This window comes from Sander lucioperca, chromosome 8 (assembly GCF_008315115.2).
Source record: "Sander lucioperca isolate FBNREF2018 chromosome 8, SLUC_FBN_1.2, whole genome shotgun sequence".
Taxonomy (NCBI): domain Eukaryota; kingdom Metazoa; phylum Chordata; class Actinopteri; order Perciformes; family Percidae; genus Sander; species Sander lucioperca.
This window is the reverse complement of record NC_050180.1, coordinates 23756522-23769140: the sequence shown is the minus strand read 5'-3', so window position 1 is coordinate 23769140 and position 12619 is coordinate 23756522. Positions and strand designations below refer to the sequence as shown.

General features: G+C 41.2%; 1 protein-coding gene across 1 annotated transcript; it reads right to left on the bottom strand.

Moving 5' to 3' along the window:
* Positions 1-1713: 1713 nt before the first annotated feature.
* On the bottom strand, positions 1714-12216 carry zgc:162707 (UPF0524 protein C3orf70 homolog B). The gene is made up of 2 exons (XM_031299360.2): positions 11662-12216; positions 1714-4188 (listed from the first exon to the last, which is right to left on the bottom strand). Exons 1-2 carry the CDS (start codon positions 11843-11845, stop codon positions 3494-3496), a joined length of 879 nt encoding a protein of 292 aa, XP_031155220.1. The 5' UTR covers positions 11846-12216; the 3' UTR covers positions 1714-3493.
* Between the last annotated feature and the right edge of the window lie 403 nt (positions 12217-12619).

The following is a 12619-nucleotide window of genomic DNA, read 5'->3' as shown; positions in this document are numbered from 1 at the left end:
AAAACACCTGCTACCTGCCAACTTTTTAGAGAAAAGCATAAGAAAAAAATATTTTAAATAATTTTAACAGCATAGAATTGTCAAAAACAAATAGTTTAAGGAATAGAAAGGACTTTAACTGAAGATGAAAAAGGTGCGATATGGCCTGTTACGTAAGACCTGAGGCATGCCATCAAAAACATAAATGGTAAGCATTTGTAATAGTGTATTTTGTGATTATTAATTTGTCTGCATCTATTCCACATACCTGCATTACATGTAGACAAAAACAAATTCTCCATTAGAGACATTTTGTTTGTTGATTCAGGCGAGGGACTGCTGGTGCTCCATGTTTTCATTTTGTCACTTAAAATCTCCTCTGAGTATTTGTGGCTTTTGCTCATCTAATAACTGGCCTCTGGAGAGAAAGTGCAATTGTATGAAATTAAAAGGCAACCTCCTGAGGAAGGTAATGTGTTTGTACGCACATCAAAAGAAAAAATAAAGTGGAGCTGACATCTCTCTACAGCTTATGTGACTCGTGCTGTGCCAACCCTGCTTGTAAAGCGGTCCTTGAACAAGGACAACGTTTTTTGATTTGGCTGTATCTTCCTGTGTCGTGTGTGTGTGTGTGTGTGTGTGTGTGTGTGTGTGTGTGTGTGTGTGCGTGTGTGCGTGTGAGAGAATTTGAGAGTTCTCCACTGCTCAAGGAGCCTGCAAATTGAATGACTTTGCTGCAAGGGATTAACACTAACTGTGATCTATCTCTTCATGAAATCTGTCTGTAGCTCTTTTTAAAATAATTTCAAAATGTTGAATTACACGCAACCCTGTGCCTACAGGCACGCACACACATACACACACACACACACACACACACACACACACGCGAGTCCGTCCAAAGACTTTACATGTGCTTGCATCATCATCCTTTTAATTTAGCTTCCTCCACCTATCCCTGCAGTCCCTCCGTGCACTCCCACTTTCTTCTCCTCTCCCACTTGCACAGCCAGTAGCACACTCCTCCTATTCATCACCTAGCAGAATAATGAATGTACGTTTATAAAAAAAACTAAAAATTGATTAACATGTCATCCCGGCCTTGGTTTTCTCTTTTTTTCCTCACAAATAATCAATAAATACAATGAAGCAGATAAAGAGAAACATGGAGGAATCAATCTGGGCTTAAAGTCAAGGTGAGAAAGGCCCTTGCATGGTCTCTCAGAAAATCAGGTGCTAGACAAAGACTGTCTGGTGCAGAGACCCAGAGGACATGGCTGGACTATCGCTGGTGTGGATCAATACCAGGAAGCATGGGGGTGAGAGATGGAGGGGATGACTCTAACCTGTATTGCATTTCTTACACCATAATTGTATGCAATTGAGGCACAGGTCATCTTAAAACCACCTCCACTCTTCCTCTCATTTCAGTTTTTCTCTTGCTTTAATGTTATTTTTCTATGCCGGAGCAGTGCAAGAAAGTAAAGGTTACATAGGAGGGAATGTGAGAAATAAAAACAAAGCACATTCGTCAAGACATTTCAGAGCTAAAGTAATGACTCAATTTTAATGTATCTCTCACTTTGCTTTGCTATTCCACTCAATCTCTGGAGAGCATTAGTCATCTGTGTGTCAGGTGGAGGAAGTTTGAGGGTTTTTCAAAGAAGATTTCAACTTTATTTTTGCAGAAAATGCTCCACACTGGTGACAAAAGACAAAACGAGGGAGAAAAAGTGTGAGTTTCATTAAGATTTATTCATATGAAAATAATATGACATTAATAAGAACATAATATATGTTTTAAACAGCATGAAGCGGGACTGTGTTCGGTGTAATGTCAAGGGCTGGCCCTGAATAAAAAAAAGCATTTTAATTGATTGACAGATACAGGATTGGTTCACTCTTTGAATCACACATTTGTTAAATTGGTTTTTGACATGAGGGACTTCTGTCAATCAATGCAGTCATGCAAAAAAAAAATTTTTTTACATCTAGCGTATCATTGCAGCACTACATATTTGTGAATATTTTTGTGATTTTTTTGCAGATAACTCTCCAGGAAATAACTCTTTAAATTTTAAAAATAATTTTACTAACTGACTAATAACGGGCTGTCTCACCTTTTATATTTGAATGCATTTCTTATAACATTATGTCCATCACAACATCACAACACCTACTCAGAATCCTATTCCATACTGTAATCTCTGTGCATTAAGTGACATTTTTCTGCCCCAAAGCACAAAATTACTGTTACATACTAGTCTAGCCTGCACACCTTCTGGGAAAGGTCCCGTCAGCTGGCATCACAAGACATTTTACCATCAAGCCCAAAAAGCCATTAGCAATGAAGGTTTATTATTGTAGAAGTTTATATGTATATATTAGATATATTCACTCTTCACTAGGTGTCTTGCCAGTTTCTTCTGTGACAACGTGACTCCTACTTTTGTCACTGTAGCTCTGCCAGAGACACGTGCTATTTAATTTCTTGGCTGCTAATAGAGGTCAATACAAGTCATGTTTTGCTGAACGCCCTTTTCAGTCCACTGCAGTTCAGTCCAGCTTGACCAGAAAAGTTGGTCAGAACAATGTGTTAATGTCTGATAAATGGTTTTAAAAGAGTATCCTTGGCCTTCGCTGGCAGGTACAGTATAGGAATGTGCTTCTGTGTAATCCTTGATTGTCGAACACTGACCTACCTACAGCTCGTGTTGGTGTCAGTAAAGTGCACACAAACTGTGGGCTGGGAATCTTTTTATTAATGTGACAAAAGCAGGTGTGTCCCAGCGGCTCGGGGCTGAGCAATTAACAGGTTACAAGGCTGATGTGCTCTAGGCCCATGAGAGGTAGCTGGCCTCGTAGATAATATGCTGAAGTGTCAGAATTACTAATACATGTGGGTGGAACCAGAGACCAGAGAACAAGAAATGGAACGCTTATGTGCCACTTAAATGTTGAATTAGAATAAAGTTTGACTGCCAGATTGACGACTGGAGAACTCTTGAGAATTACCTAACTGCTCATTATCATCAGGAAACCTACGTATACCACCTTAGTTCATACAAAATTTAGCTCCAGTAATATATAAGAGAAATCTCGGAAAAAAAACTTTCCTCTTATGGAAGTGCACCTACTATTGATTCCTTTTGTATTTTAGATTTTCACTGTAAAGGTAGTACCACATACAGGAAGTATATTTGGTCCTCTGTGCATGTGCTTGATATTCTTGTGCTTGTGCCTTTCTCCTGTACAGTATTGTAATAGGTTCTAGAAATTCACTCCATGCAGGGGATGTGGACAGAGGCTGGGTGTGGGTGCAGACGTACAGTCCTCAGCCACCTGCTGGAAAACATATTCAACTAAACAACCCGGCAAAGCCCTGCTGAAGCGTTAGAGAGGGGTTTGTGTCCTATTGGTCTACGTAGAATAAATCCTCAAGTGTTATTCTCAATAATTCTGCTCTGTAGCACATGCTCCCTCACACCTGGTGTCCATGTCGATGTTGTGTTAGTTACACAGTTGTTTCAATCTTTTCGATGATCTCTATCATTGACTTGGAGGGGGAGAGCAGAGAACAGTCGTCCTGATCCCAGAGGCTGCCAGGGCTGGAGTTCCCATCTGTGCTCAACTCGTCATCCTCCTCCTCGCTCTCCTCCTCGCAAGACTCCAGGTAGTGCAGACCTAGCGCGTTGATCCCGGAGTCCTCGGAGCTGGACGGAGAGGAGCAGTGGTCCATTTTGGGGCCTTTTATCTTATCCACGGGGGACGGATGTTTGTGTTCACTGTACACTTGCTGAACCTGCTGGACCTGCTGGACCGGCTGCACAGGCGCAGATGCGTGTTGGGTTGGCGGTGCAGGCTTCACTGGTTGCGGCAGATTTTGGGGCATCTGAGGTGTTGTGGGAGCAGGTGTGGGAGGGGTAGAAGGATGAGGTGGTTCTGGCAAGGGAGGCGGGGGGCGTTGCACGTAGCACATCTTTCCGTTGATGCGTTTGACAATGTAGTCATCCACAAACAGATCCGCGATGACGCAGTACTTGGGTGACTCCAGGTGAGGCGGGGACTGAAAGCAGGGCGCGAGCTTCAGGAAGCGCTCAGCCAGAGAGACGGACAGGTCCATGGTGTTACTGTACTCTGTCCCAACAACTGGCACGGTTGTGCTGGGCAGCTGGCACACATTGGTCATGGGCTGGTACACATACTTGCCTAAAGGGAAAAAAAAGGAAAAGCGTTGATTAACTCACTGTGCACTACCTGCTCAGCAGCAAACAGCAGACTGACACAGTTACAAGCTGGTGAACATAGTGAAGCATTTAGCTGAAGAGACAGATATTTCTGGAGTTAGAAACCAAAACTAAACTAAAAGTTGATAATATGTCAGTGTTGTGTTTACAGCTTGCTCCAAAGTGACCAAAAAAAACTTGATGCAGGTTCAAATCAATGAAATACTAGATAAATCCAAACTATGGCACCATGTGGAGACTTTTGGCAGGAATCCCGACAGCAGCATGAAAATGCACTCTGAAATTTGTAATTAATGTAAATGAGCTTTTGACACATTTTACAACTTGTTTTCCTGTCTCTGCATTAATTGTTCTGTCTTGGTATACACCAAATATATGTCCCCAAAAAAGCATTTTTGAGCATTTACATATCACAATCTCTCACTTTTCTTTTCCTGTCAACTGGAATATATTTGATGACACTTAGGGGGATGTATAAATACATCTATGCAATCAAATGTGAACCCTTCTCATCGTTTAAAACCGCACTTGACCCTTAGCTCATGGGTCGTTGTAGCTAGCAGATAAATATAACAGTATTATTAGTAATGAATAAACAGGTTTGTTTTCAGCCAGTCTCGACTAAGGACACAGTTTTGAAGATGCCAAAAAGTGGGTTAGGAATATAGTAGTGTGTCTGTGATAACTTATCATCTGTCCTTTCTTAAAGGTGGTAGCAATTTTCGCATCACAAAGCATTTTGTACTGCCCGAGGCAAAAATACCTGCCTTGCCATTATCTGAGGCGGAGTGGCAGCCAAAGTGTAACATAGTTTCCATTTCAGGCCTTCCAGAGCAGTGCTGCAATCATTTTTGACCCTATGAAGCTGTTTGAAGTCTTAATTCAAAAATGACGAAATAACACATAGGATAAAAGCCATACAACAACAGCGTGCTGATTTACAGCTGTATTTCTAACATAATAATGGTGTAATATATTGTGTCACATAAATCCTCTATGAGATGAAGGCCATACATTTGTTAAGGAGTGTGGCCATAGTCATACACAAATTGTCTGACGCTTTCCATCAGTTATGCCTCCCATCTTGGCAGCTCAAATACTGGTGGTGTTTGTGCAAAATGACTGCTCCCAAATGTTACTCATTGTTTGCAGCCCACTGCCTCCAACTCTGAGCCGTGCTGCCTGAATAGTGCAGCTCAGATGTGTGTTTAACTGGCTCCCTGGAGAGAGAGAAGATGACAGGCGTACAGTACGCATCACTTCCTCTCACTGTGTCCTTGTCTTTTGTTTCACTGGCTGGGGGACTCATTCAATCAAAATCTGCTCCCAGGTTACATTGAAAACATCAAACTACTTCAAAGTAAGGAAGTGTCTCTGTTTTGAGAGTTTGCTGATGAGACATTTTTTGCACCAGTTTAAATCTTTTTTTCTGTCCACAATAGTTAACTGAATTCACATGACCGCCTCATTATTTAAGGACAAAACAATGGCATCATCTACACATGTGAAGCAATTAAAAGAGGCTTGATGTCCGTATACTTTGTAAACACTGTAAACGCAGGAGCTAATGTCGATACAGACAAAAGGGGGGACAGTAGCCGTACTCTGTTTAATGAGAAACTCAATGGTCCATGTTCAGACTGAGACGAGCCCATTCAGGCAGACACAATTGTGGCAACAAATGAGAGCTAAAGCTGTAAAAGGCAATGTGTTGACATTTAGTTTATAGCATATTACATCTAATTGCATTCATCCATCTGGAGTTTCAAATACTAAACGCAATACTGGGGGACAGACAGATGCATGGGCAGACAACAAAACAGACAGACATACTGTACGACGCTAACACAACACCAACACTGGTTGTCCTCAACAGTCTTGCAGAAGGAACACAGCCTGTCTGCAGATATACATGGTGTGTGTGCAGAATGCAGAATTAGTTTGTACTAAAATGGAAATATCACTGTTTCCATCAGCACCCAGAGGACTGAGCGTTATGTTATATGTGAGATTAATCTCACTTAGTCTGGCAATAGGGAGAAAAGGAGAATGTTCACATGGTACGCAAACCAATATATTCTTGAACTGAAAAATTAAACTGAAGAAGTTTTTAATTGATAATAAGACCTGTACTGACATATAGGGGTGGGACGGCGTGGGGTGGTGTATGGGCGTGTGGGGTGTGGGGGTGGGTACAGATGTAAAAATACATCTATGAGTAAAATCAAGAGTTCAAGAAGTTAATGAGACGCCGGGAGAAAAGGCAGCTCTTTCCTGATAAGTTACAGATTGCTCTCTAGAGGAGGGAGTAGAGCAGAGGAGCTACAATATGAGGAGCTCCAACTCCTCTGCTCCCACCTGCCTCCATCTTGCATGCCTTCTCCCCTCTCTCCTGTGTCTGGCCGACGGCAACACAGTCTGGTTTAATACAGGAGATAGTCTCTCTAAATAATGCAGCTCCTCAATCTCCCACTCTCTCTCTCACACAGAGCTTTGGCATCCCTCCGTCCAAATTTCAGCTTTACTGTTGCTCTAAAGACTGCAGCTGGAAGAAAAATACTTGGAGAATGAGGTGTTATTGTTGAAAAACTCGACATGTAGTGATAGGAATGGGCACGACTGTCTGACACAGATCCTAATGTGGCTTATATCAAAGCCTCAGTGGAGACTGAGTCATTAACAATCCCCTCAGTTGTTTGAGCCGAAGCCAGAAGTCTTTATGTGCAACCTGAGCAGATCTTTTACTGTAAATGCAACACACCAGTTCAAAGCAGCATGTTGGCTAAATCAGGTGAACAAAAACAATTATTTGAGCAGATTGTTTTTCATTCATCAACAGCTGCTACACCCATTTGGCCGCTGGTTACGGTCCCCTCACACATCCGCTGCTCTTTGTGTTTAAATCTGTCCAACAAAGAGGCTGCTGCAGGGGCAACAACGTCAGTTTCAGGTTTCAGCCAAGGGGACAGTCTGACCCAGCATCATGTGAAACGCCTTTCCTATTTCCTGTTTCATGCCTCCAGAAGCAAAAGGATTTTCCTGACTTGCAGCCAGTTTAAAAACCACCTTTAGTTTGCTACCATAATGAAAAAAAGCAACTCTCTGGACTGTTTATCCTGTACATAGTGCATATTTGGCTTAATCTCTTGTAAGGCTTCAAAGGATAGGTTGAGATTTCTTCAAATCTATATTAATACAATACTCAAATGTCCAAACATACTTTTTAAAAATGTACTTTAATCACAGTGATCTGCTCTATTGATCTACAGTATCACTATTGTGGCATGTCTTCCTGTGAAAAGTGTTGTTCTCTCCGTTTATGCATGATGAACATATCATTATGACACCAAACCATCTGAGAAGTACCACTAGGATTTAACAGCATACATGGAAAATTGTGGATAAAGTTGAGGCTGTTTGCTGCCCTTTCAAAAGGCATTACCACAACAAGACTTAAATGACCTGTTAGTTTGTCACTACAGTGAGGTAGCAGTCACCAAGAATGAACGAGACAACAATTACATGGGTTCGTTTCTTTGAAAAAGTTGCTTGTTGCATGCAAATATGCGTTCTAAAGCTTAACTCAAAGATAATATGAGGCTTCAGCAGTCTAAGTTAGCCAAATCAATGTGGGTATCTTACAAAGTTGCAGTCTTTCTTGTACATAATTTCCTCTTTGTGTTTTCCCGTACAGTGTTTAATTGCTGAGCTGCGTTGAGGGGATAGTAACATAAACCAGCAATGTGGTGTTGTATTAAAACAGACTTGAAAAGAATCTGCAATAATTCTTTCAAAACTTGTTGAACTTTTGTTTGGTGCTCCCCTGTTTGCAACATTGCGAGACCAGCAGTTAAAGTGGTTCCCAAACATGAACAATCAATCAAAAAACATCCCCTCTGGCCTGTGCTAACAATGTATCGACCCTTTAATAATAGCTGAAGATTTTTAAGGTTCAGCACTGCAGCAAATTTTGAATTGCTCAGCAAATCGATCAATATAGGGCAGAGCTTTATCCAATAAGCCTCCATATTTCCCTTAAGAAATAGATTCGAGCTACAGCTGCGTGGTGTGACAGATGAGATGAGAAAGTCTGACAGAAAGATTCGCATTTCTTCTATCTACAACAAAAGTACAAGTTGTAACATTTGTAACTTACAAAATTGAAGCTGGCAGAGAACGAGCAGACTGACAAGACTGTTCAGGACTCATTAGGATCTGTTAGACTTTCTTAATGAGTAATTCATTGCTCTGCCCGGTAATTGTAATCAGTTAGTAGAGGATAAAGAGAGAAAAAAAACGATTCAGACCAGGTGGTTCCAGTGTTGCTGTGAGCAGAAGCTCTCATCAGACATGACATATTGGCGGTGACACTAAATACAGCTAATTACCACTAATGAGAGGCTTGGACTGATGTTGTCACCAGCTGGGAACACTGCCTCCACATACATCCAATTCCAGTTTTCCCCATTTTCTCAGCCAAAGGTTTAAAAAAGCTCCAACTAAGGGGAAACTACTAGAAGGCAGTCAAATCATCTTTTTTGGTTGTTGCTGTAGCCTGCAAAGACGATAAGCGTTGTGTCTGAGAGCAGAAACTGAGAGGAAGACAACCTAAAGGTGTTTCCTTTGCAACGGCATGTAGGAAATAGGAGAAGCCAGTAATGAAGTCACAGGTAATCACTGCTCCACAGGTACGATCATGGAAATAACTTGCTGAGCCAAAGTCTTATTACACATTGACCTTTTGTATTTGTTTGCCTGGAAACCTATTAAAAATGTAATTAAAAAGGCAGACTAGCAAGGCTCCCTGTGGTGAATGCACAATTATCAGCCTCAGAACAAATTTATACTCACGGCGACAGTCATAGGCACATTCAAATTAAAACGTTATTAAGGGCCTTACGACATTTTCACTATTTTGCATCCAACGCTATAATGTATTAGTTAAAAAGAAGGGCGTGAGCCAGGAAGTGCAGGCGGGCATTGCATGCAGAAGCACGCTGCTGTACTTTTCTCACCGGGTGCCCTGTTTCTGCCTGATTCAGCAGTCTAAGCTGGTTTATTCTCACTGTGGTGCATGAGTATCCAGAGAGGGGAACCTGCAAATTACAGTGGGAAGAGATGTGAGGGTGAGAAGCTCCATTATGATGTGACTGGCTCTGTCTTCTATACCATGACAAGCCTGAATGAAATAATGTGGACAAAGTTCACCATGTCAATTATGCAGCACAGTTTCAGCCAGAGTGATACATATTTCAAAGCAGAAAGGAGGAGCAAGTCTAAATGTTTACAAATGATGTAACACTGAACAGGCTTTGCTGAGCACCTCAAATCCCAGATGTGGCTCCTAATAAACACCGGAAAGAATTCATAATTTTTCTGCCACATCAGATATTTCAAATTGCTTGGCTCATTCTGGACGGAGGCAAGCATCTAAATCCAATGATTACATGGCAAAGATTACAATGTGACTTGTGCAGTTGCACACTATAAGCCTTGACTGAGTGGTGCAGAGTGGAGGGTGATTGTGTTTTACACTGATCTGAGGATTTTCAGAGCAGTCAGGGATGGGATGAATTAGGGCAGCACAAAGAGACGGACATCCTGTCAGGTTCAGACAGGGCTATTGTGGTTCTTCGGCGGTGGGGAAGTGTCAGATCAAGAAAGGTTCAAATGGAGAGAAAGTGTCTGAGGTACATGGGTGGTGAAAATACCCTAACACCTCTAAAGTGAAAAGAAAATTGTCCATGAGTGAGTGGAGCTGCTGTCCTGTACTCTCTTACCAACACAGTCAATATAACAGTCGATTTAAATGACACTAGTTATATTGTGGCGATACTATTGAGTTAAGTTAACATTATCAAATATTTGGCTTCTAACTAAAGAATATCAGCCACTGAACTTAATCAACTGGTTGATTTTGTCTGAACATGTGATGATTTTGTGGCCAAAGGTCATACTTTAAAAAGATAAATGGTTCTTATTGTTAATAAATCCCATGAAAAGGCCAAAACAGTGTGTTACTTAACCTTTTTAACATCCCTACACTGTCTGTAGCACTCAGCTCCAAGCCCTTTCCTTCCTATGGAAACTGTAAATCTTTAAATTTGGGTCAAAACTATACAGTTTTATTTTTTAAAACAGGCTAAATAATTTCCTAAAATCGCTGGGCACTGTAGTTTTCAGCAAGCATTACTCAAACAGGAATAAATAGTGCATCTATTGGGGACTATTTTTAAGCTGTGAATTAATACACATTTGGTGCCCTAAAGACTATTTACCACACTTGGCTTGTGTATGAAAATTGACTCAAAATAAACTACAGTGCCCATGTTCATCGTGATGAAGAAAATATGTGTTTAAAATGGTCTATGACACCGAGGAATAAGGTCCTATTTCAGGCTTTGGCGACACAGTCAATACTTAGAATCAATTCATTGTTGGTTTTGGTTTTTTAATGGGATCTGTTGACGTTAAGAAAAATATCACAAGACTTATCCTTTAAAGCAGAAATGAAAGTGATGACAAGTGTGACGTCACTGAGCATTTTTCTAAGTATCTCCACAAACAGTGAAGTAAAGGAAGGCAGATTTAATCAAATGTATTTGATTTTTTGATTATTTTTCTTCTGTGCACTCCTTTTGACTACAAACTATATATGCACGTATATTGTATAAGACAGAAAGATGCATTCATAACCAGGCATGCATATAGTAGCCTATAAGCCGCAGGCCTACTGTACTTGGAGTTCAATACAAAGTGAATTGGAACACACGGGAATATCAAACGTTAAGATTATTTTTGTTATTTTAGTGGTTTCCACTCCTAAATACCTTTAAACTCGAATTAGTTATAATTTACAGTAGATAGCCTACATGCACTTATACAGCAAAATCATTTAACATCATTATAATCAGCCTAACTTTAACATAACATTAGGATTGACATCTAAAAATCCAAACAATATGGATACCGATGGAATCTGTTTTAGTCACTACATTTTCATGGCCTGCACTGAACTACAGTATACTACTATAGCCTATTCTGACAGTTGGGTCTGCTACTGAATTGTGCAGCCTCCATTGTTTAGACTACATAAACTATCCATAGGGCGTCTGTTCGAAGGTCTCTGATAAAGCTTAAATGTGACACTAAGTTTGACATCGATATTATTGCAATGAAAAATAAACATGTTTGGAAGTTTTATCAAAAGATGAATTACATCACCGGGGCAGCAAATCGTCACTCTAAGCGCGTCAATATCGAGTTCATATCTGCTACATTTTGCCCTTTTCAGTCGAGACACAATGCGAGTACAGAGAACTGATACTGCATTCACAACATGGCCATGAATAACAGCATATTTTGCCACCACAGTGACAGTGAGATAGATTTTTGGTAATACAGAAAGCTATTAAACCACATAAAACAAACTTACAGTGACACCAGCCCAAGTGGCAGCACCAGTGCAGCTTGAAGCACTTTCCGTGGCTGTGGGTAGCGCAGATGGAGAGTCCATCACAAGGCAGGAAGTCTGGTCTCCCCGCGCAGCTCTTGGCCAAAGCCTGCGCCTCGTCCAACTTCTCATTCTTCGGACACTTCTGTGCTCGCGAGGCGGCCATGCCAACATTTCCTGGATCAAAAAAAGAAGGAGCTCCGAGTCCGAGTAAACTACAACATAACCGCGAGGGACCGAGCGGAGGTTTTACGGTCCACGCAGCCCACGAAGCTTCTCAATTTGGAAGACAGACGCGAAAGGCGGTGCTGGATCTCCCTCCAGAGCAGCTGGGTTAACGCTCTTACAAAGGGTAAAAAAAAATAGCCTGTAAAAGTAGAAGAGCGTCAATTAGCTACGTGTAATGTCACATTCAAAGCCTCCCATGGTCGTGATCCACACATCTCTTCAGCTTCCCCTCGCGTCACGAAGCTCCTCTGTGCGCTGGTGACGCCGTGAACGGCTCGCATCTGAACTTCATCACACAACGGGAGGAGTCCACAAACACAAAGCCAGCTGCTCTGCGCACTTCAAACACACACATCCAGGCTTTCATCGGCCCCTCTAAAAACTTCAAAACACCAGGGTCTGGATCTAAAAGAAATACAAATTCACCTCAACAGCTAATATTCACAAATAGGCTACATTTCTTTTATACCATTTTTATAATCTTGGTAATATTTCATAAGCATGTCGATTCTTAAATCCTGATTTAATTAGGGTCTTGCATTAACCTGCTTTTAAACAATGAAAGGTTCAGAAATAGTGTTCTACCAGACAAAATGGAGCATCGTAGGCCTACTGTATAATATATGTATAATCCAGCTGTTCAGTTTTGAGGCTACATCCGCTAGATGGCAACCCCAACAACATCTAATCATTGCTGGGGCGTGAGATTAAT